The sequence below is a fragment of the Macaca thibetana genome, chromosome 7 (assembly GCF_024542745.1).
Source record: "Macaca thibetana thibetana isolate TM-01 chromosome 7, ASM2454274v1, whole genome shotgun sequence".
Lineage (NCBI taxonomy): Eukaryota > Metazoa > Chordata > Mammalia > Primates > Cercopithecidae > Macaca > Macaca thibetana.
Genome location: NC_065584.1, coordinates 43,518,561 through 43,542,789, shown reverse-complemented (window position 1 = coordinate 43,542,789; position 24,229 = coordinate 43,518,561). Strand labels below are relative to the sequence as shown.

The 24,229-nt window shown below is 45.9% G+C and overlaps 2 protein-coding genes across 5 annotated transcripts in view; one reads left to right on the top strand and one right to left on the bottom strand.

Moving 5' to 3' along the window:
- Window positions 1-10,073, top strand: part of SYNE2 (spectrin repeat containing nuclear envelope protein 2) — a 377,154-nt gene extending 367,081 nt beyond the window's left edge. The window contains 9 exon segments of the mRNA XM_050797880.1: window positions 150-289; window positions 2,291-2,405; window positions 3,080-3,282; window positions 4,094-4,294; window positions 5,204-5,332; window positions 6,823-7,014; window positions 8,066-8,152; window positions 8,641-8,687; window positions 8,961-10,073. Coding sequence (XP_050653837.1) covers window positions 150-289; window positions 2,291-2,405; window positions 3,080-3,282; window positions 4,094-4,294; window positions 5,204-5,332; window positions 6,823-7,014; window positions 8,066-8,152; window positions 8,641-8,687; window positions 8,961-9,168 — 1,322 coding nt within the window. The 3' untranslated portion in view covers window positions 9,169-10,073.
- A 105-nt stretch (window positions 10,074-10,178) lies between these two features.
- ESR2 (estrogen receptor 2) overlaps window positions 10,179-24,229 on the bottom strand; it is a 69,705-nt gene continuing 55,654 nt past the window's right edge. For 3 of the 4 annotated variants that reach the window (XM_050797883.1, XM_050797881.1, XM_050797882.1), the window contains 2 exons: window positions 18,897-19,077; window positions 11,962-17,251 (listed from right to left, as the gene is read on the bottom strand). In XM_050797883.1, coding sequence (XP_050653840.1) covers window positions 17,065-17,251; window positions 18,897-19,077 — 368 coding nt within the window. In that variant the 3' untranslated portion in view covers window positions 11,962-17,064. Of the gene's footprint in view, window positions 11,250-11,961; window positions 17,252-18,896; window positions 19,078-24,229 lie in introns of those variants that run through there. The other variant, XM_050797884.1, reaches the window with a different exon arrangement.

Sequence of the window (24,229 nt, the reverse complement as noted above, 5' to 3'; positions counted from 1 at the left end):
CTCTTCTGGGACATACTGACATTTTGCAAACATGCATGCTTTGCAAGGAAAGCTGCAGAACTCATTTTCATACTGTAACCTGATGCCATGTCACCTGTGACCTGTTCGGTTGGAGAGAATGGACTATCGCTTGCTGTCTTTTGTTTCAGGTAAATCCATTTCGGATGGCCACTCATGGCATGTTCCTGACAGCCCTTCCTGTCCCGAGCATCACTACAAGCAAATGGAAGGTGACAGGAATGTTCCACCTGTTCCCCCCGCATCCAGCACCCCTTATAAACCACCCTATGTAAGTCTTAGCTCCACTGGGAGTACAGCTACGTGTGAGTCATAGTTACATTTGCAAGAGAGATTTTGGTGTAAACTGCATGTGTTCACTCCCCAGGCATATTTTGAGTTGGTTTTCTTATGTCGAGCTGTCCATACTTCATTAGAACCCTGGCAAAACCGATTAGATTTAGAGAGAGGTTTCTGGCCAAAAACCATCTTCGTGTATGTTGGTGTGGTGTAACAGTCATTATTACTGTCGAGTCAGGTGTCTGTGCAAATAGTGAGCAAGCAAGGTGCTGGCTTTCCTGACCTCTCCTGAGCTCTCAAGGCTTTGTCTTTTTGTTGTCTGTTTTGTTTGTTTGTTTGTTTTTGTTTTTGTTGAGACAGAGTCTCATTCTGTCACCCAGGCTGGAATGCACTGGCACTATCTTGGCTCACTACAACCTCTGCCTCCTGGGTTCAAGAGATTTTCCTGCCTCAGCCTCCCAAGTAGCTGGGATTACAGGTGTGCACCACCATGCCTGGCTAATTTTTGTATTTTTAGTAGAGATGGAATTTCACCATGTTGGCCAGGCTGGTCTCGAACTCGTGACCTCAAGTGATCCACCTGCCTCAGCCTCCCAAAGTGCTGGGATTACAGGCATGGGCCAGTGCATCCGGCCTTCAAGCCTTTGTTATGTTAACCTTTTGACCATACATCCTATTCCAAAAAATCATAACTTCATATTCAGATTTGATGGTGTGCTGCAGTGGACACGGATTTGATTCCTAGCCCCGCCAATCCATTGCCATTGTACCTGAGACACTTTGCCTTGCCTCTGAAAGCCTTTCTCAACGGAGGCTAAAGCTATTTCACCTAATTGTTGTTAAGATTATTGTGTGTAAAGGTAAAAAAAAGGTCCTCAGAAGTAATGGTCATGATTATTACTCCTGAATTGGTTTACTGTTTATAGCAGTGGCTGTTTCTTCTTATTTACATTTTCCTCAGCTGACTTGAGTTCTTGGCATGCTTTGGCTAGACAGCTCCTGGGAGGGGCAGCCTAGGGCAGCAGCGAGAGAAATTAAGGAGAGAATATTGTTACATCATTGGAGAAGACTCTGCCTTTGCATGGTCAAATCCAAGTCTGTTGATAATGGGCTGTTTGTGTCCAATTCAGAAACACTTCCTCTTGCTTAACAAGCAGGTGTCATTTCTAAAAAGAATAATAAGACGGGGGAAGGACCGCAGTCCCTGACCTCTGCTTTACATCCGTGGCTCATGTGGCTTGGCTATCCCTTCCTGTGATTACGCCTGTTCCTCACCTGGCCGGTTTCGAAAGCTCAACCCTTTTGTTGTGTCTGAAGCCAGATGTATCATCACAAATCTGAAGGTTTTTTTAATTATTTTCATTCTGCACAAATAGGCCATACAGACACAATCCAAAGAAAGCAGGGCTTTTCTAAAAAGAGATACATTTATTTTTGGAGAGGCTCGAGATAACAGCCCAATCGGCTGTGTGATAACAGAAAAGTCAGTATGTGCAGTGAAAGATAAACACTTGGTAACGAATGCCCCTGCGAGGCAGATTCATCCTGTGTGCATTTCTGATTCTCAGTGATAATGATGCCAACCACCTCTACAGAGTGACAGGGATAACTAAAATTCTGTAAAACACTGTGAACATGTAAAAGTGCTAACCCAGTAACAGTCTGGTAAGCTCAACACATTGTTCTCATTTGTTTCGCGTGGTTCATTTGAGGGGTGATTGGAAGCATGCCAATTAAAACAGGCCATTTTCTTCCCATCACTGACATCTCATCTGCTTCCCTCTCCCTGGGCCTTAGCTGAGGCTTTATTTCTGCCATTAGCTTTGCCAGCGTATAAATGCTACCTAGGCACTAAAGCACCACTGTATTCCTAGCAAGACACCGTCAAAGGAAAGGGGGCCCGTCTCATTTCTTCACTGTTAGTATGAATCTAGTTGTTCTTCAGATATTCTTAATATCTACAGATGGTAACTTAAAAACCGGCTCATTCTAGGGAAAGCTGCTATTACCGCCAGGCACGGATGGTGGCAAAGAAGGCCCGCGAGTCTTGAATGGCAGTCCACAGCAGGAAGACGGGAGACTGGCCGGTGTCACAGGGCAGCAGTCAGGTACTGCCTATACCTGGCAGTTGTCCAGAGAGCCAGAGTATGGTATTTAAGTCCTTGCTTAACAGAACATTCATTAGATATTAACCAACTATATGATTTGCCAAAACTGGGGGACTTACCCTACAACAGCCAATGTTATTTTTAAATCAGCGATTGGCATTTATGAACACATTCCTAGGCTGTTCAGTGTAATTTGAAAACTATTGTTTAAATACTGGTAAAATAAGCCTCCAGAGGAAGTGCAGGTTTTCACTTTCTACACTTCTATGTAAAGATCAGACGTGAGGACGACGATCAGTGTTGTCTCAAGTGTCTCTTCATTCGACCAGCCCAGTAATTATAAAAGTAATTACTCAACTAAATCTAAAGCTGACAGCATCGACCTGGTCATTTGTGGACCAAAGGAGAAAACGGAGAAGATTCAGCATGAACTGACCTGTTGAGCGTGAAACTGAGCACATAGACCTCCCCTTCATTCCAGCCTCTGGGAGTGCAGGCCTCAGATCATGTGCTAGTCCACATTCCAGGAGAAGAGAGAACTCCCAAAACCTGACCCTTCTGTCAGGGGAATCCCCTACATTTTTTTTTTAAATCACCCTGACCCCTAATTAGCTGGAGGCAGAGAAATCTGTTGCATTGTTGCTTTTTTTAATTGGCGATTTTTTAAATTCCAGGTGCCTTTGACAGATGGGCGCTGATTCAAGCACAAGAGCTTCACAATAAACTCAAAATAAAACAAAATTTGCAACAGCTGAACTCTGATATCAGCACCATCACCACTTGGCTGAAAAAAACTGAAGCAGAGCTGGAAATGTTAAAGATGGCAAAGCCTCCCTCTGATATCCAGGAAATGGAACTGAGTGTGAAGAGACTGCAGGTGAGTTAGAGGTGTGGCGGGGAAGAGTGATTCAGAGTGTGCATGTGAATGCATTGCTATGCTGGACGAACAGATCACGTGTATTAGTGGCATAGGCGCAGCTTGCAGAGGGTGTATGTAGAGGTCACTCTCTTCCATTTCAGTTCCATAGGTGGCAAGGAAGGACTAGTGGTGGAACCTTCCTTGAAAGGGCTTGGGAAAGGACCAGCTCATCTGCGGATGAATCCCATGGCCTGATCTCATTACCCTTTTATGCAGTTAGAATGTGTCACCTACATAAGTCCTGACCCCACTGGAACTAGCCCAGGGAGCTACAAAGGGACAGTTTGAGCCCTGTGCTTTAAGGGTGCCCTGAGCATTAGCCTGAGCTCCTGAGACCCAGGGCAGGGATTTTGGGGGATCCAGATACCCTCATATTTGTACTTTTATTTTGCTATGTGTGTTAATATATTAGGAATTAATATTTCTGGGATATCTAGGAGCAAATGCAGGATAACCACATATACTTTATCTGAAAGACCTTTAGTCTGGTCCAGAAACATTAGCCAGTTGCAGAGCAGGGCCTGTAGAGGTCAGCAGGGTCTCCTCCCTCCAGCAGGCCTGTGCTTTGGGACCCTGTTGGCCAAGTTCATGGACCTTAAGGCAGCTCCCTCCCCGGATACTTCCCAGCCAGTCACAGGCGAGGTCACTCTCTTTTCTGCGGCCGCAGCTTGGGAGACTGTGTGGAAAATTTGTACCCGACTGAGGTTCAAAATGAGCCCCTCCTCCCTACTTTCAGAGCTCCTAACCTCATCTTTTCTCCCTGTGGTAGGAGATATTGAAAGCCTTTGACACCTACAAGGCATTAGTGGTCTCTGTCAACGTGAGCAGCAAGGAATTTCTGCAAACCGAGAGCCCCGAATCCACAGAGCTCCAAAGTAGACTCCGCCAGCTGAGCCTGCTCTGGGAAGCGGCACAGGGCGCAGTGGACAGCTGGAGAGGGGGCTTACGACAGTCGCTCATGCAGTGCCAGGTACGCTGACTCAGCACCCAGCCTCCCAGAGGCGCCCAGGCCCACGTGGTGGGAGCAGCAGATATTTTTATCATGGTCAGGCTGCTTCGGTGCAGCCAAATGTGGCTTGTGTCAGGAAACATGCGCTTTACCATTTGTTTCCACAGAGGCTCACCGGCCATCTCAGAGACCCACTCCCTGTCCCAGGTCTCTTCGCTGTTGCCCAGGCCCAGAGCCACTCCTGGAGTCAGGGTTCCTGCAAGTGACCTGTGGGTTAGAGGTGCTACCCCACAGCTCCTCTTGTCCTTTTGCCAGGGTGATTAAGAGACCTGGCCTTGAAGCAGAGGAGCAGTTATTGCTTAATAGCTATGTGACTTTGCGCAAAGCATTGAACCTCCTAGACCTCAGTGTTCTTATCTGAAAATGGGAATCATTCCGTGTCCACCTCCTAAGGTTCTTTTTTAGGAGTAAATGAGGCAGTGTGTGTAATCCTAGCCCAGCACCTGACACAGTAAATGCACAGCGGGTGTGAGCTCTGCACCACTGCCTAGCTCTGGCCGTGTCTCAGGGAACGTGAGCACACCCCAGCCTGTCCTGTTGGATTGTTTCCCTCCACCACTGGACCCCAGCAGATTGGCTGAGGAATGCGTGTGGCCTTCATCTGTAAAATCAGCTGGGCATCCTGAAGCCCCACCTTCATAGTGGCATTTTCATTTGCTACCTCCTGGCACTGTGCCGAGCGCCTGCCTTCTTTCCTCTGCCTCATTCTGGGGCCCTGGCATTTAGTTTAAAGCTGGCCCTTGTATTCACTGGGTAAGGCCAGAAAAGCAAATGACTGAGATAGATTGGAAGCAGCAAGCCATGTTCCTAGCATGCCCTCTTCCAGGACTCTAAGACATGGCAGCGCTCTGATGTGTGCTGTTTTTTAAGGACTTCCACCAGTTGAGTCAAAATCTGCTGCTGTGGTTAGCGAGTGCCGAGAACCGGAGGCAGAAGGCTCATGTCACCAATCCGAAGGCCGACCCCCAGGCTCTCCTGGAATGTCGGAGGGAACTAATGGTAAGTTTCCTCCCAGGAGCTCTGTATTGCCACCAGCCTCTGTCATCCCCAGAGAGGCCGCACACTCAGGTAGCCTCGCCTAGTATTTCAGGAACTGTGCCAGTGGTGTTTGCCTGTAATGCACCAGTTCAGCCCTAGTATTCCTCCAATTGGTGTTTACTGAGCAGCCCTTTATCGTTCTGAAGCCAAATGACTTGCAGGAATGGAGAGCCACAGTCCACAGAACTGAGGACATAGGGGCTCTCGATATCCTGAGAAACTTAAGGCCATTTGAGTGGAAGTCTTTTTCTCTTGTGAATCCTGCTCACTAGGGAGAAATATGGTGCTCATTTGCGCCACACCTGCGATGAGCTGGGTGGGTTTTCTGTATCCACTATGGAAAAATGGTTCTTCTTGGAGGAGAGTCATGTCCTCATGCATTTGTCACTAACACACCAAGATGGGATTTCTCTATTCTCACTGGTGCTCAAGGTGACATTTTCATCCATAAATCTGTATGTGGTTTAAATATTATAATCAGAGTGCTAGCCATTGTTTAAAAATATAGTTTTCCTAAAATGTTTGCGAAGCCCCAGTCTCTAGAGCAGTGGCGTCCAGTAGAACTTTCTGAAGTGATAGAGATGACCTGCATCTGCACTGTCTAGTAACCTCATGTGGCTTAAAGCACCTGAAATGTGGCTATTGTGACTGAAACTGAATTTTTAATTTTAGTTAATTTAAATAGCCACATGTAGGCTAGGCACGGTGGCTCCCAGCACTTTGGGAGCCTGAGACGGGCAGATTGCTTCAGGTCAGGAGCTCAAGACCAGCCTGGTCAGCATGGTGAAACCCTATCTCTACTAAAAATACAAAATAAAATAAAAATACAAAAAAAAAAAATAGCTGGGCATGGTGGCAGGCGCCCGTAATCCCAGCTACTTGCGAGGCTGAGGCATGAGAATCGCTTGAACCCAGGAGGCGGAGGTTGCAGCGAGCCCAGATCGTGACACTGCACTCCAGCCTGGGTAACAGAGTGAGACTTCATCTAAAAGAAATAAATAAATGAATAGCCACATGTGTCTAGTGGCCATATTGCAAGCAAGATAACCACCCTTAACAATTAAAGCCCGTTTGCCTGGTGTGAACCTCTATGGTTATGCTGCTGTTTCTCGCGTGATTGACTTCAGAGTTTCCCTTTACTTCCTTCCGTGGTGGATGAGGGACCTGGTCTTGCCACACCACTTGCCTCACTTCTTTCCTCTAATTTCTCCAGCATCACAATTGCCTTCAGAGTGAAAAGAAATTAAAAATAGGGGCAGGGTATAATCCACTTGCTATCTAAATAGTGCTGGGCTGGAGGACACAGGCAGATACGAGCAACAGAAGGTTCTGGAGTTGAGTACTACCCATCATTGAGTCTGGAACTTTTCTGGTACTGAGAAAAACCTCCTGTGTCCACACTCGCTTCCCTTTGGACAAGTCAGTGTTTCACACACTTTTTCTGTTTTCAGCAACTGGAAAAGGAGCTGGTAGAACGTCAGCCTCAAGTGGACTTGCTGCAGGAGACTTCAAACAGCCTTCTCATTAAGGGACATGGAGAAGACTACATTGAAGCTGAAGAAAAGGTGCATGTTATTGAGAAGAAACTCAAACAGTTACGAGAGCAAGTGTCCCAAGATTTAATGTCCTTGCAGGGAACCCAGGTGAGTCTACTTGTAGCTTTTAAATGTAAAGATTACCATATTACATGCAAACAGGACAGCAGTGTTGCAGCCATGCTCTAAGACAGAGGCCAGAAGCAAGGGCCAGGTGGTCCGAGCAGGGCCTCATGTCGTGCCCTTTTCTAGCTGTGCAGACTTAAAGAGCTATATGTGCTCTTTGAATCTGTTTTGTCATTTTTAAAAGGGGGTAGGGGGTGACAATTTTTTAAATTTTTTTTTTAAAGGAATTGACTAATTTTTGTATTTTTTGTAGAGAAGGGTTCTTGCCATGCTGCCCAGGCTGGTCTTGAACTCCTGACCTCAAGGAATCCAAAGTTCTGGCATTACAGGCATGAGCCACCGCACCTGGCCTACTTTAAAGTGGGATCCAACTCAAAACAAAGGGAATGCCCAGACTGTGGCCTCACCAGACTTAGGGCAGGTCTATTTTCTCCTAAGCAGCCTAGACTAGACTCTCTTGGTGGCCACATGATCTCATCACTGACCTGTGATGAGCTCACCATCAACTCGAACTGCTGCTGCTAAACTCAGTCTCCCCAGCTCTGTGCTATGGGTTGGTTTTTAATATGGGTTGACTTTTCCTTGTTTACATTCCTTTTTGTCTGTTGTTGTTGGGAGTGAGAGCAATAGAAGAGCCCCTTCAGGAAAGATTTAAGACTGGGCACAGTGGCTCATGCCTATAATCCCAGCACTTTGGGAGGCCAAGGCAGGTGGATCACTTAAGTCCAGGAGTTTGAGACCAGCCTGGGCAACATGGTGAAACCCCATCTCTGCAAAGAAAATACAAAACCAGTTGCGGTGGTGCATGCCTATAATTCCAGCTACTCAGGAGGCTGAAGTGGAAGGATTGAGTTTGGGAGGTCAAAGCTGCAGTGACCTGTGATTGTGCCAGTGCACTCCAGCCTGGGTGACACAGTGAAACTGTCTAAAACAAACAAAAAAGTTTGATTTAAGCTGGGGGAGGGTGAGCTGTATCATGAAGAATCTGCGTGAAACACATTTCTGTACTCAACCTTTGGGGTCTTAATTTCAGAACCCAACCCCACCCCTGCCCAGCTTCGATGAGGTAGACTCAGGGGACCAGCTTCCCACAGCATCTGTGCCAGCTCCCCGAGCAAAGGTAAGCAGCCCCTTTCCTTATGTGAGAACCTCACTGGCTATTTTTAAAAGTCACTGAGTTGAGGGACACTTTGGATTCCAAGAGCCCATTAGCCATTTCAGGACAGCACAGGTCTCTGCTGACCCATAGAGAGGCTTACTCCAATTTTTTTTTTAATTAAAATACTCTTTTTAAGAACTTAAAGTCTGCCTTCTAGTCACTCTTCTTTGGGAGCACCGTAGGTTGTGAACGAGAGCTCTTAGTGTTGCTAAAGGGTTTTCCTGATTTTGCCATTAAAAACAGATCAACAAACTTGACCCTGAAACTCTTGAGTAGATGAACTGAATTATTTCCTACCTCAGGTGACATTTAATATTACTCTAGTCTCCAAAGTTTGGCTATAACACAACATAAAGGTGGTATATAATTTAAGGGAGGATTTTTTTGTTTTATCATTGATAGGACTAAACTGTCTTCAACTTACTAACTGGAGTTTCTTTACCCAGCAGTTGAGAGCAGCGAGAACTACAGAAGGCGAGGAGGAGACAGAGAGCAGGTAACAGGGCTTTACCGTGACAGCAGTCCTTTCCCCTGCTCCACACTCCCACTGCCTCAGTCTTGCCAATGCCACTATCAAGGTCCTTGCAAAAATCTGGTTTTGTTTTGTCTGGAAAGGGCTGGTCTTCTCCTCTGAAACTGAACCCCAACCGTTGGCCCCATTTAAATCTCAGGTCTTGGATTTCTTACTTACATAAGCGGGGGGTCAGGTACTAGAGTGGGTCGTGCCTGTGGAGCCTCCCAATTGGCTCTCAACCTCCTCTGTTGGCAGGGTCCCCGGCAGCACACGGCCGCAGCGCTCCTTCCTCTCGAGGGTGATCCGGGCAGCCCTGCCCCTGCAGCTGCTGCTCCTGCTGCTGCTGCTCCTGGCCTGCCTTCTGCCCTCCTCCGAAGAAGACTACAGCTGCACTCAGGCAAACAACTTTGCCCGGTCTTTTTACCCCATGCTGAGGTACACCAACGGGCCACCCCCGACATAAAGGACGTAGTTGGCCACAGGCCACACCACCTGCCTGATTGCTAAGGGTGCCCAGCACGTGGCCCCAGACCAATCTGAGTGACTTAGTGTTGGCAAGGTCGGGGGACCTATGCAGACACCTTCTTCTGGGCTTGCCCGGCACGCTCTCTGAAAGCCCAGGGCAGCTTTCAAATCGTGTTCCTCCCCAGGGGCAGGGAACCTGTGCGGCAGTTGCCCCGGGTATTTTGGCAAAACTAGTTGATTGGTTTAGGGATCTCTGGAAATGTCAATTTCCTGAAGAGCCAAGCACTTTGTGAATTCTGGTTTATTTGTAAAACAGCATTATTATAATGTAGGTATGGTCAATGAGCAGTGGTGTCCCTCACGTATATTATAGAAGCAAGCGAGCACATTCCACCCTAGAAATGGTTCAGAAACTCGTAGGCACCCTTAGCTGGTGGAAACAATCACATTTAATATGTTTAGAATCAGTTTTACTCCAATCAGCTGGCAATTTTGAGCTACCAGTTATACACCAAAATGTTCTGTTCAGTACCTAGCTCTGCTCTTTTATATTGCTTTAAATTTTTTAAGAAATTATATTGCATGGATGTGGTTATTTGTGCATATTTTTTAACAATGCCCAATCTGTATGAATAATGTAAACTTCGATTTTTTTAAAAAATCAGATTTTAGCTGGAGCTTTTGACTAATGTACAGTAAATGCCAAACTACCGACTTGATAGAGATGTTTTTGTAAGTTAAATTTTCTAAGACTTTTTCACATCCAAAGTGATGCTTTGGGTTTTAACCGTTTGGCCACGGCAGGGGTTCGGGTTGAGGGGGTGGGGGTTGGTACGGAAACTTGAAGCTGTTTGTGATATGTACAACTCAGATGTTTCTCATTAAAAAACAAAATTAGCCAGACTTCTGTTGTACTGAATTCTATAACAAAGCAGTTCAAAGGTATGCTTAATCTTCCAAAGAACAAAAATTATTTTTAAAATACTGGGAAGGGCCTTTTATTCTAAACTAGTAAGTCTTATTTAACTTTTACAGAATTAACTTTTAGCTCTGGACCCTTGTGTATGTGTAAATTCTCAGTGTGTGACCTTCAGATGCTGTAGGGAATGGCAAAGGCAACATGGCATGAGAGGTGGACACGAAGGGAGGGATCTTATACCCAGTTTCTTTTTTTTTTTTTTTTTTGACAGAGTTTCACTCTGTCACCCAGGCTGGAGTGCAATGGCCCAATCTTGGCTCACTGCAACCTTCACCTCCCAGGTTCAAGCCATTCTCATGCCTCAGCCTCCTGAGTAGCTGGGATTACAAGCACACTCCACCATGCCTGGCTAATTTTTGTATTTTTAATAGAGACGGGGTTTTGCCATGTTGGCCAGGCTGGTTTCAAACTCCTGACCTCAAGTGATCTGCCCACCTTAGCCTCCCAAAATGTGAGCCACCGTGCTTGGATTCCCAGCCTGCTCCATGGTAAATTAACAGGCAAAGCCCCTTGTTGTCCATTTAAGTCCAGTAACATTTTACTTTCTACCTAAACAAAGAGGATAGGCATCAGCATTTCCCCTTTCTTGATTGGAAGATACTGAACACAGTTCCTAGTTCCTAACCTGCATCTGTTGGCAGACACAGCTGACCACACAATCCCAGTCCCCTCCTCCCCTTCTCTGCAAAGCACAAACCTCAGGGGAAAGCAGTGAAGCTCATCAGTAGCTGAAGCCTCAACTTTCCACATTGGTGCCCCTCATGAGTGAGACATCCGCAAGGCCTGGGCAGTTAGGGAGACCATCTGAAGAGAATCTGTCTTCACTTTACCTTCAGTGTTTAAAGTTACCAAATTGTTGGATTGATACAGAAAGGAAGGTGGTTTTTAACCACATAACTTCAAAGTAGTTTAACTCTTTAAAATTATTTTCATGGATTACAATGATTCCAGAGGGAAACTGAAGTGAAAATGTTACCCAAGATTTTTCTTTAGGCCACCGAGTTGATTAGAAGGTCACAGATCCATCCGTTGCTTCAGGCAAAAGAGTATCTCCGTCTTCCATTCCAAATGAGGTGAGTGAGTGAGAGGCCTTTTCTACCCTTAAGTAGAGATGTGGGACAAGTCAAAGTTGCAGTGAAAGGAAGTGTGGTCTGCATTTCAAGGCCTAATACTGTGCATATCAATTTTCGTCTCTTCCTCAGGATGAAGGCCTTTAATCTGGTTTGCCCCCCCCATCTCCAGGGAGGCCACTGTAGCTTCTTTCACTCAGAGCTCAGTGTATTCCCAAAACTCTTCTATGAGGTAGTCTGGGTTTTATATCGTCTGCAAATCTTTCATTGCCCACATGCAAGGGACATTTTCATATGACTCTTGGCACTAAGATAACTTCAAATGAATGAATTGCTTTTCTCCCCATCTCTAAAGGATATAATTCTAATCAAACTCAGATAGAATGATTACAGAAAATCTATCCAAATAATTGATGCACTAGATACCAGGACTTGTGTGGGCCCCATTTTACTTGTGTACACGGGACCTGTGGTCATAAATCAATCACAGGTGTGAGATGAGCTGACTAAACATGAGATTGTTCTTTTTAAGAAGCCATACATTAAAGCAGAGCTTCTTCACTCTTCTGAAATCGTACTCAACCATTTGTGTTCAGATGCCCTTTCCCAGGAAAACTAGCCCTGGTTTTCATCAAATTCTCAAAGGACTCTCTAACCCCAAAATACTAGAATTCAGAATAGAATGTAGACACTACTTAGCCTAATTACTGTAAGTTCTCACACTCAGCCCCCAACAAATACATTTTTAAAGCCAAAATAATGAAACACTTTATTTATATCATGTTAAACTCTCTGCGACAGTGCCACAGACATTAAAGGGACACAGTAAGGAAAACACTCCCTGGGGGAAGGGAAAGCAGGTCTCACAATCTGCTTTCACATAGCAGCAAACATTCATTTCTACAAGGCCCAAATGTAAAGCCTGCAAATGAAATCAACAAATTAGTGTAATGGTACAAAGCATTCGTCTGAGAAAATGGCAAATGATAGCCAACCAACAGGCTCTGAGGTACACACTGATAAAAGGCATAGGACCCACAGTTAAGGCATTGAGACACCCAACAGAGGAAACAACGGCAAAAACATCCATTGTACAGTCAACGGGAACTGTTCGCAGCTGGCATCGCCACTCCTTATGTGCTTCCCATAGAGGAAACCCACTACCAGTTACCAGTGGCTGGTCCTACAAGTGAATGGGATCCCTGGAATTAAAAAAAAAAAAAAAAAAAAAAAAAAAGGCCGGGCGCGGTGGCTCACACCTGTAATCCCAGCACTTTGGAAGGCCGAGGCGGGCAGATCACAAGGTCAGGAGATCAAGACCACGGTGAAACCCCGTCTCTACTAAAAAAAATTCAAAAAATTAGCCAGGCGTGGTGGCGGGCGCCTATAGTCACAGCTACTCAGGAGGCTGAGGCAGGAGAATGGCATAAACCCGGGAGGCGGAGCTTGCAGTGAGCTGAGATCGTGCCACTGCACTCCAGCCTGGGGGACAGAGCGAAACTCCGTCTCAAAAAAAAAAAAAAAAAAAAAAAAAAAATCCTTGACCCAAAGCAACAGAAATGGCACTACAGTCACACATCACAGACAATGCGCATCTTAAGAGCCGCCACTGGAGCCAAAATTCCAGCAAGTTTGAGAGCTATAAAAGAAGTGGCACGTGTTTTCACACTATGATACTATAGTATATCACACCACAGGGAAGCATCAGTGCCTAAAAGGTGTGAGTTTTACACGAGTACACTTCCAAGGAACATGTTCCATGTGTTTGGGGAAAGCAGTCACAGATCGCAGTACCCACTAGCTCACGAACCTGGGATGGGACGATGGGAATAATAGAATGCATCTTATTTTTCCATCTGTCATTGCTGTTCTGTAAAGGTTCATGCAGACCCACCTAAGCTGAGGTGATGGGATCTAAAGGTACAGCAGAAGACAACCCTAAGTTTACCACCCCTCCATTCTGCTGCGACTCGGCTCACAAAGCAGATTCTCACAGAAGCAAGTCCGGGGGCAGGAGCAGTACTGGCCCGCTGGGCAAGCAGAAGACTTGCGTGCCAGTCCAAGCTTTGCCATGGGTAGTTTTACAACCTCGAATATGGGTAGTTTTACAACCTCGAATAGGTGAATTTGCCCCCGTGGGCTTTAATTTACACAGATATGAAAGGTGGAGTTAAACTTTTATGTGAGAGGTTTACAAACTTACTGTGTCTGTAGGGGTGTTCTGGACATTGTGGTGGGAGGTAAGGGGGTATTACAAGGGGGCCCCATTTAAATCACAGCAGCCATGCATGTCATGTTGCACCTGCCAGACAGATTCTGCAGTTTTCAAATATTTGTCTTTAGATTTTTAAACTGGTTGAAGTGCATGGTCACTGTCAGCACTGGACTTGGACTGCCTGCATTCAGCTCTTATCACCTCCCCATGTGACCTTGAGCGAGTTTGCTTAGACCCTGTCTAGTTCCACAACCAGAAAATCAGGACAATAGCAGTTATTATAATAAGGATTAAATATGAATATCTGAGGCATTGAGAACTGTGTCTGGCACAAATATTATCTTTAGGTACTAAATAATGTGTTTTCATCTTTTTAAAAGGTTTTCAGCAACTGAAAAAAAATGTGGCGGGGCTGGGCACAGTGGCTCACGCCTGTAAGCTCAGCACTTTGGGAGGCCTTGGCAGGCAGATCACTGGAGCCCAGGAGTTCAGGACCAGCCTGGGGAGCATAGTAAAACCCCATCTCTACAAATACTAAAAGAATTAGCCAGGCGTGGTGTTGTGCACCTGTAGTCCCGGTTACTCGGCAAGGGCGGGAATGGGGTGGGATGGGGCGCTGAGTGGGAGGATCGCTTGAGCCCAGGAGGTCAAGGCTGCAGTGAGCCATGATGGCGCCACTGCACTGCACTCTAGCCTAGGCAACAGGAGTCAGACCCTGTCTCAAAAAAAAAAAAATAATAAACAGTGTCAAATCTTATTAAATGAAGATACTTTGTTTCAAAATAGGCCTATAAACAGAAGGTTCACTTTGAATTTGTAAAGTCCCTTAGTAGATGTCATAAGAACCAAACCCTGTTTTCACATGCTAGAAAATTCTAGAATTGCTTCAACTCCACTTACATGTATAAATATATATGGATATATAATGTGGCTCTGCCAAGTATTGGTAACTGATGTTTCTTCCTTACTGAAATCTAAAATAGTTGCCCTTCCAGCTGAGTTAGCAGGGGAAGTGTTCCAGATCAAGACTCGCACTGCACAGCTCCCATCGATTTTGCACTGTTTTATTTTTAATGCAGTTAAGAGTCCTCAGATTTGTTACTAGCTGACAGCTTTGTCTCATGTTCCCACCTTAATTTTTTTAGAAAAATCCCTTCAAGACTATTTTAGGGTCAAATCTTTTGTAGTCAGTCGTGGTGGGCAGTGACTATGAGACAGGCCTGACAGAGGTGCCGTGAGAACAGAGGGAGATTTGGTGAGAATAGCTCAGCTGGAAACTCACTGTGCGGCGCTCCTGATACTGCCCACTCGAGGCTCTAAAGGGATTGCCATTGGCAGTTCGCTCCCAGGAGTAGAAGTGAACACATCTGTCTTAAGATCTACTCTCCAAAAAAAAATATATATATATATATATATTCCACGTTAATTTTTTTTTTTTTTTGAGACAGGGTCTTCTCTGTCACCCAGGCTGGAGTACGATGGTATGATCTCGGCTCACTACAGCCTTGATCCCCCCAGGTTCAGGTGATCCTCCCACCTCAGCCTCCCAGGTAGCTGGAACTACAGGCCTGCACCACCACACCTGGCTAATTTTTGTATTTTTCGTAGGACAGGGTTTCTCCATGTTGCCCAGTCTGGAGTCAAACTCCTGGGCTCAAGTGGTTCACCCGCCTCAACCTCCCAAAGTGCTGGGATTACAGGCGTGAGCCACCGCATCTGGCCTTGTTTTGGTTTTTTATGTTTTTGTTACCTGGTAATCTCTTTTAAAAATACATTTAATAGAATTTCACCGGCACATAATGAGTTGTTGAAGTCTGCCTTCTTTGCCTCTTACTTCCTACTCTCCAGCTTCCAAACCCCTCTATTGGGAGTGGGGCATTCTAGGCTGATCAGGAGGAAAGAAGCTGACACTAACACTGGTTCCCTGGTTCCTATGAAACCAAGCTTATCCTGCCTGTACTAAATCTTACTAAGGCTGTAACACTGAGTCACTAAGAATAACTTCAAACTGCCTCAGAACGCAGACATCAGTGTGTTCTCTAGGTACTTGTCCAAGCGTTTCTGAAACAGCTAAGCTCAACTTTTAGTAAAATTGCACCAATATCAAAATTACAGATTATTCAAAGTCTTACTAGCAAAAACCAGTCTTGGTAACACTGAATGTAATCTTCCTAATGACTTAGTAAATACAGGATGTGCTAGCCAAAGTGAACATATTTTTTAAAAATATATATTTAATATCACATCACAAGGTAATTGTTTAAAACATTACTGCAATAATGAAACATGATTATTTAATTGCTCACTTTCAAAGTATGCTGTTACTCATTTTGCACATTCACTGTGTTTTTGACATTTCAGAGGTGCCCTTCTTCATATCCTGTTTATGGTTCCACTTGAAATAAGAACTAATACTTTTACTGTTTCTTTTTCACCTAGCCCACCATATAAATTTTCCAATAAGAAAATATTTTTAAAAGCGCTCTCAAGTGTAAAAGAATTTTTTCTTGCTATAAATAACTATCCCTAAATATTTCTGTTTAAGGAGAGTTCACAAACTGGGTCTTGTTCAAAGGGTGTACTCATCAAGGCTATACAGTGTGGCCCCAGAACTGACACGCTGGGGTGCATAGCTACTCATCCACCCATAAAACAGCACGCCATGCACATCCACAGCCCAAAGTGTCCCTGACTACTTGGGGTAGCTGATGTGGCAGTTGTGGCTGCTACTTATGAGGTTGTACAAGATGGAAACTGCATCCACAGTGCCCCAGGGAAACACTGTGGCTGTCACCCACACCCACAGGAGAGAACCCCATTCCTGCAAACACGGCCTTTCTACAGCACCCATCCTGGCCCAATGGGACAACAGGTTTAAGGAAGGGCAGTTCCAGGAGCAGGGAGATTTGTATCTCCCACAGTTCTCCATGAAAATGATCACATGTTCATATACACATACCCCAAATTATTGGCAGGCTCTGTGAATGCAAATCAAGAGGGACAAATCTGTGCAGCTGGCAGCAAGGTCAGGGAGAGAACATGACTCACATCCCAGCTTGACTACAGTCCCTCTGGCCTTTGACAGAATAAGCATCATGATACGATCAGTCCCCACAGGCCTGGGAGGTAAGTACGCAGATGTCACGGGGGTTTTCAATCTTACAATCAAGTGGTCCAGAAAAAAGCATACAAAGGTCAACTCTCAAAGGGAAGGGTAGTGTGTACTGCAAAAGAAGGGTTAGCCCACTTCCTGTAAGCAGGTCACTTCCTCTCCCCTCTGATTCACGGCCCTTCCAAGTCAGATTTCCACCATTCATTCCAAAACCTTTAAGATGTTTCACAAAGGGAAGGAAGGAAGATGGAAAGTAAGAATACCACATTGAGATCCTATGAGGCCATTCAGTGTGGAAACGCTGCATTCAAATGTGCCCTCCGCTAACAAGGAAAACTATGGCTTCCTCCCCCTGACTCCTGGGAGTTGGGGAGGGCGAGGGAAGGACGGTACAAGACCAAGCCTGCCATCACCAAATGATGGACCACACAGCAAAAAGATGAAGCCCAGGCTCCCGACACACGAGTTCACGCTTCAGCCTGTGACCTCTGTGGGCCCATTCACCTCAGGGCCAGGCGTCACTGAGATTGTGGGTTCTGGGAGCCCTCTTTGTTTTTACTGTCCTCTGCCGGGCTGCACGCGGACCCCGTGATGGAGGACTTGCACCCGCGAAGCATGTGGGCATTCAGCATCTCCAGCAGCAGGTCATACACTGGGACCACGTTTTTGCACTTCATGCTGAGCAGATGTTCCATGCCCTTGTTACTATGGGGACAAAAAGGTGCTGAGATTCCCTCCTCCAAGGCAGCCACAGGAACACCGAAGACTTCCCCAGCTCCCTGCTCAGAGTCAGTCTACCCCACCCCTAACTCCACTCTTCCCCCAGCCCATTTATCCATGGCTCATGCATCCAGCTCCCCCTGATAATTTAGGCTCAAGGGCAAGGACATTGTCAGCCTCTGTGTCCCACCACACACCCATGATGGCCTGGCACATAGGACAATAGATTCTCATTATTTGCAGTAATCATGTTCTATAAAATCATTGTGAACACTGACTCCTCACTCCTAGGGGAAATACAGGGTTAGGTTCCTGCAAGCCTCTGGCCACATCTTCATCAGCTGATCAATACAAAACCTTGTTTTATGTGTGTTTCCTTCTAAAGATGCCTTATGTAATCAATACTATTGACTCATTAACATTGAACTCATGGCCAACAGCACTATAACTCACACCTGAGCAAAGCTTAACACATACTTTCTCCATAAGGCACATCACAGCTTTTTCACACCAAGGAACACTAGACAGCTCTTCAGCCCCACACCAGGGGGCCATTTTCAACAATGAAGTCACTCACCAAAGGCTCAAAAATGTAAAACCATGGCACTAAGTAGACCAAGTAAAGGACACTTGTTGACAGTAGGAGAGCAGCTGCTTGTTCCGTCTCAGCTGGGACTGTGCATGAAGGGCAACTCAAAGTTTTTGCCACTCTGTTCATGACCTCAAAAACACCACGAATATTGATTTTGGGGTTACAAAGAAATTTTAGCAAGCAGATAAATTTACATTGAAGGAATCTACAAACAGGATCTGTTCTGCAAATGGCTGTATGCTGAGTAATCATTAAAGGGGAAAGGCAGAGGTCTTCATCTCCTCTCACTTAAGATTCTTGAGGTGTATATTGTCCTTCTGCGTAGCCTTTAGACTTGCCTCCTCAGTGACCAATTAATTACCTTCTATCCTCCCCTCCCCTCCTCCAGCTCCAGGGCAAGGCTACCCTCATCGTGGGTGACACCAAGCACTGAGCATCATTGTACCAACAGTAGCCACCACTACACACCCTCTTCATCAGCACGCACAATTACATTTCCTGATGAGAAACATGCCCTACCCACAGCCCTTCTTTCCTAAATCTGCTAGGCCCACCACTTCTCTTAAGTCTTATCCTTAATTTCCTGATGCCATCGAAAGAACAACTCTTAGGGAAGCATTTGTGCACTTCTCCATATCACCAGCTCGAGGGGCCATCTAGGAGAGCGGGTCTTAGCCTCTCCACAAAAAATGACCTCAGGGCCTCAGCCCTGGGTGGTATAAAGAAGAGTGGCAGTTCATGTTAGGGGAGGAACTGTCCCTTTTAGGAGTCCATAAACAGGCTATAAACCCCAGCAACTGAAAAACCGATGAACCACCAGTGGCTGCCATGCAGATCTTGTAAGATACCACACGACATTCCTTCCGTGTCCACTCTGTACCCATCTTTGGCTACAGGTGTGTGAATTGACAAATCCCCCGTTCACTTTCAGGCATCATTTTCCTTAATCTGCAGACACTTTTCCCAAATCACTTCACCCTCCGTTGAGCACATAATCCCACCCCACGCCCGAGCGGAGCAGCTCCTGAGAGCACGTACCTCGCATGCCTGACGTGGGACAGGAGCATCAGGAGGTTAGCCAGGCGCATGGATTGCTGCTGGGAGGAGATGCCGCTCTTGGCGATCACCCAGACCAAAGCGTCAGTCACGGCGTTCAGCAAGTGGGCCAGCTTCCGGCTGCTGTCAGCATCCTGGGTCGCTGTGACCAGAGGGTACATATCTGGACAAAGAATAAAAGCCACAAGTCATTGCTCTGAGCAAAGGAGCGGAAGTCGTATGCTCAGCTGTTCTGTGTGCCTGCTCCGAGGTAATCTGGGTGCTTTGACAGCTGCATGTGTGGCAAGACCTTATAAGCATGGTCTTACCTCCCCAGGGGCTCTTCCCTGACAGCCAGTCCCATCACAGAGCTAGAAGAGAAGCCTGGCCTAATGCAGACAGACTAAATTGCCACTTGAAGTGCCCACCAGACCCATAATTGTGGCCTTGCCATGGCAAGTGTATCTAGTCTCCTGAAACCATTCCATGGTGTTTCTCATCTGCAGCAACAGACACAGAGATGGTCAGAAGGCGAGATTAATTCTACTTTTACCCCGTGGAGGGCTCCCCATCTAAAGGGAGTTTAATAAAGGAATGGCCAATATGATGAAGCCTCCTCTGCCACCTCCTTGTGTGTACCACACGCCTCGGACAGCCATGGCAGGGCCCCTGCTGCCACCTCTACATTCTCACTTGAGTGGCACCTGGCTGGGGCAGGAAGACCACTGATTTGGAGTCAGATGGACCTACTTCCTAGCCACCATCTGGAGCTCTCTGAGCCTCAGTTCCTCACTGAGCAATGCATGCAGGAACACATCTGCTTAGGTCCCCACAACCATGCCCTGGGTAGGCTGCCTCCCCCATCCTGCCCTGCCCTGTGTTTAACTCCCCTCCAACTCTAGGGCTGAGACACTGTGGCATCCCAGTGGCAGCAAAGTAACAGCTCAGGTAAATCTCCTCCCCGCCCCCCGCCCCGGACCCCTGACTCCTTGATTCCCTTTAATAATTAGCTTCTCTCCCAGGCTTTCCATTTCAAAGCAAGAATAAATATGTGAAATCAACCAGGGAGCTGCTGAGTCTTGGCTATCATGAAACTGAAGATGGCTGGTGCTCCAGCATCCACAGAATTTGTTTTGGTAGTTTTTGTTCTCTATTTTTATTGGCATTTTCAGTTCAATTAAGCCAGCTCAATTCAACTAATTTCAACTCAGTTAAGGCAACGGATGTACTGAAGCACAATTATGTAAGTGTAGTGCTTTGCCACATCCCTAGGGACCTCCATAATGTCTGATGATGCAGATTTAAAATATTCATCTTTTCAATAGCCCTGAAGCCGCTTCTCCGACCCTCCTGCTCACTTTGTTCTCCACACTGGTTCTTCCAGAGTCCCCCCACATCCTCAGACCTCCCACTGTCACCCCAGAGATGACTTGCCCTCCCACTTCAGAGGAAACAAGACCCTACCCTTGACCCCGTGTGTCCCCTTCTGAGTGGCCAAAATGCAGATCTGCTCATGGGGCTTCCTTTAATGGCTTCCCAGCTAATAGGATCAAGTCCAAACCACCTGGTGCAGCTATCAGGGGTACCAGGGCCCTCCCTGCTCCTCTCATCTGCAGTTCCCACCACACCTCGCCTTGAGTTCCCCTCAAGGTGACGCTCTGAACATGCTCAACTTGCTGCTTGGAAACTCTCCTTCCTCTTTCTCTACCCTGATTCTCTTGCTCATTTATACCCATTCCTCCTGTGGATTCCAACATGGTCATGAAATTCCTTCTGGAAGCTTCCCCCAACCTCCCTACCATCCCACCCTAAGTCTGGTCTGAGGTGTCCCCTGATGCTCTGACAGTGCCCTGTTTATCCCCAGCAAAGGCTCCACATTGCCCCACATGCTGGATGTCTGCTTGTCCCCACACACACTCCACAGCCACCCTTCTGCCCTCAGCAAGACTGGACATGAGTGCTTTGAGGGCACAGACCGTTTTTTTTGTTTGTTTGTTTTGTTTTGTTTGTTTTTGAGACAGAGTCTCGCTTTGGAGTGCAGTGGTGGGATCTCGGTTGACTGCAACCTTCGCCTCCCAGTTTCAAGCAATTCTCCTGCCTCAGCCTCCCTAGTAGCTGGGATTACAGGTGCACGCCACCATGGCCCGGCAAATTTTTTGTATTTTTAGTAGAGATGGGGTTTCACCATGCTGGCCAGGCTGGTCTCAAACTCCTGACCTCATGATCCACCCGCCTCGGCCTCCCAAAGTGCTGGGATTACAAGCGTGAGCCACTGTGCCCGGCCAGACCCTTATTTTTTTGACCAAACTCACCATCATATTTGAAATGATAAATATGCATGCTAATGTATGTGTTAGGTACACACAGAAAATTATCAAAAGTACAGAGAAAATTATTTCAAGCTTACTTAGCTGCATAAACAAGTGCTTCCTTTTAACTACCCTGTAGTCTGTTCAGCTGCATGACATGTGCTCCATGGACTTCCATTGCCATTAAGAAATACTGTGTCTGGGAATTCCAAAAGGAGCCAAAATTGTGTGCCTGTACATGTCTCAGTTCAAAGTGACAAAGATTGAAAATATAAAAACAAATCCTCAGATTATACACAAATGTTCATAGCAGCATAACTCAGCCTAAAAGTGGAATGTACACTAACTAATGAATGGCTCAACAAAATGTGCTCTATCCAGACAGTGGAATAGTATTCAGCTACGAAAAGGAACAAGGTACTGGTACAGATGAACCTCGAAAACATCAGGCTAAGCAAAAGAAGCGAGACACAAAGGACCACATGTTGTATGATTCCATTTATAATAAAATGTCTACAATAGGCAAATCCATAGAGTCAGAAAAGCAGACTAGTGGTTGCCTAGGGGTGTGGGTGGGATAGGGAGTGGAAAATGATGGCTAATAAGCATGGGGTTTCTTTTCAGGTGATAAAATTGATGTTCTAAAATTGATGGTGGCGATGGTTGCACCACTTACCGTGAATAAACTAAAAACATTGAACTGTATACTTAATATGGAGAAATTATATGGTAGATGAATTATATCACAATAAAGCTGTTACTAAAAATAGTAATGATAATAATAAAAGAACGCCTCAGAACCAAAATTACAATAACACAAATTCCCTGGGCTGTGTGCGACCAAGGTTCCCCTCAGAGAATATGTATGTGTCATTGTGTTACTTCACAAACCACAGTCATTGCCAAGGTCAGACCCTGGGCCTTCTGCAGGCTGTAGGGGCAGCACAGCTCTACGTGGGGCCCAGAGTACATCAGCCACAGCGGTCTGGGGAGGTGAGGCACTGCAGTTTTGGAAAGGCATATACTAAATCCATTTTACATATGGCAGGGGAAGGGGGGAACAGTGTATATACAAAAAGACCGACCTATTTAAAATTATCCTGGGGACTCCTGTTCTCACTGAGCACATAGAAAAGAAATACCCTCCCGGAAAGGAACTGTGCTGAAGAATACCCATGCTGATGCCTGGTTCTCCAGTCAGCAGTGCCGTGCCTGCACCTCAGGCATCCATGCTCCGGCCCTTGCTCCTCAAACGCATTTCTACAGAGTACTTGCTAAGTAGCAGGCCTTGGGCAGGGTGGGGCAAAGGACAGGATCCAAAGCCCTGCCTAGTCAGACACAGAAAACAACAAAAATGTAGCACCCTCTCCACCCCCGAAAAGTAAAAACATCAGGATTCACTGTAGAACAAAATTAAATTACTTTTCATGAAACTGAAGAAGTATAGTTTAAAAAAAAAAAAAAAGACAAGATCTTGGCACCATGCCCCACACATACCACAGAAAGTGAAATAAAATCAAGGACACAATCTCCTCTCCCCTTTATCAGCTGGGAACAGCTGTGTGCTCCTCTCACCGGCCCACCTGATGACATTCTGAGCAGCACAGTGGTGGGGGACAGCCACCCCTCCTTCAAGGTTTGCCACGTCTGATTTGTTCAAAGGATGAAAACCTAAGCTTTCCTTGACTGAAGGCAAATAAATGAGAAAAATCAAATGTGTTAATAAAAGTCCCAGAATACTGACCAAAGGAAAGAAGTCCTGGCTTTGGGGAGCTGTATGCAGCGTTTGCTTGTTTGCTTTGAGGAAAGGAACCTCTGGCCGTGACCCACACCCTCTATCACCACCTCCTGCCCCCAGCACATGAGGGAAGATGGGACTCAAAAGTTGCCATGGTGTGAGGCCGGCAGGCTGCTGTTCAACTGTGCTTTGCCCCAGCGTTCTTGGTCAACAGAAAAGGACCCCCCCATCTTTCCTCATCAGCATCCCTCTGTGTCTTTGTCTTCTCCACCCACGCACTTCATGGGAACTCTCCCTATAAACTCAGAGGGAACCAAGGTTTAAGCCAGTGTCTCTTAATAACTTTCTTAATGTAAAATAGGATTTCCTGGCTTAACCCCTCTATTTCTTTCATTTAATGAAAAGTTTCATCCTTCGTAAATCTTAAAACTGTTTAAATAGACTTGTTTCGAATTTAAAATATTTTAAAGACTATGGGATAATTGATGTAATTAATTACATTCTAATTCCTAAATTCCATACCCCCTCTAATTCTATCCAAGGGAGGGTTTATCTAGTCCTCAGGCCCCTGGGTGGCAAGATGGCCAGTCTATCTGTTGGGTGTTGGGTAGGCTATTAACTATGACACTTGCATAACACCTTAGAGTTTATAAAAACACTCTAACAAGCATTGTAACAGGTTGTTAAATGCAACATTTTCTGTTGTCTCTTAGTCTCAAGAGCCATATCAAAGGCTAAGTATGGTACAGGAATTCCAAGTACCACATATCCTATATATGCATAGTGGAAGAGGACTGGCTGAGAGAGTTAGAATGCTGTGGTCCTTTCCCTTCCCTCCCCAGGAGAGAAATATGTGCCTCTCCACTTAAGCCCATGAAGGATCAGACCTTTGATTAACTATTTGAGTGTATATCCCATTCTAGACCAAAAGCATTGTATATAAATCATTTTGACATCCTTAGTATTTAGAAATCGTTGATATACAGACCAGAAACTGAGCTGAAATTTAGTTAGATGACAGTTCATTTCCATTCCATATTATAGCCATTGTTAGTAGATATGCATAACCCAGAAATGGGCAGCTTGTAATATGACTACTGACTACCCCCGACCTGGCCAGCTAGCGTGCTGTACCACTGCAGATGTGATTGGGTGACATAATCCTAACTTGAGCACGTCACATACACAGGAAAACAGGAAACCAAACTATGCAGGAGACCATTTTCAGATGGCTCAGTGCTTATCTAGCATGGCAAGGCCATCTGGCAGCAAACAAATGCAGCACTTGG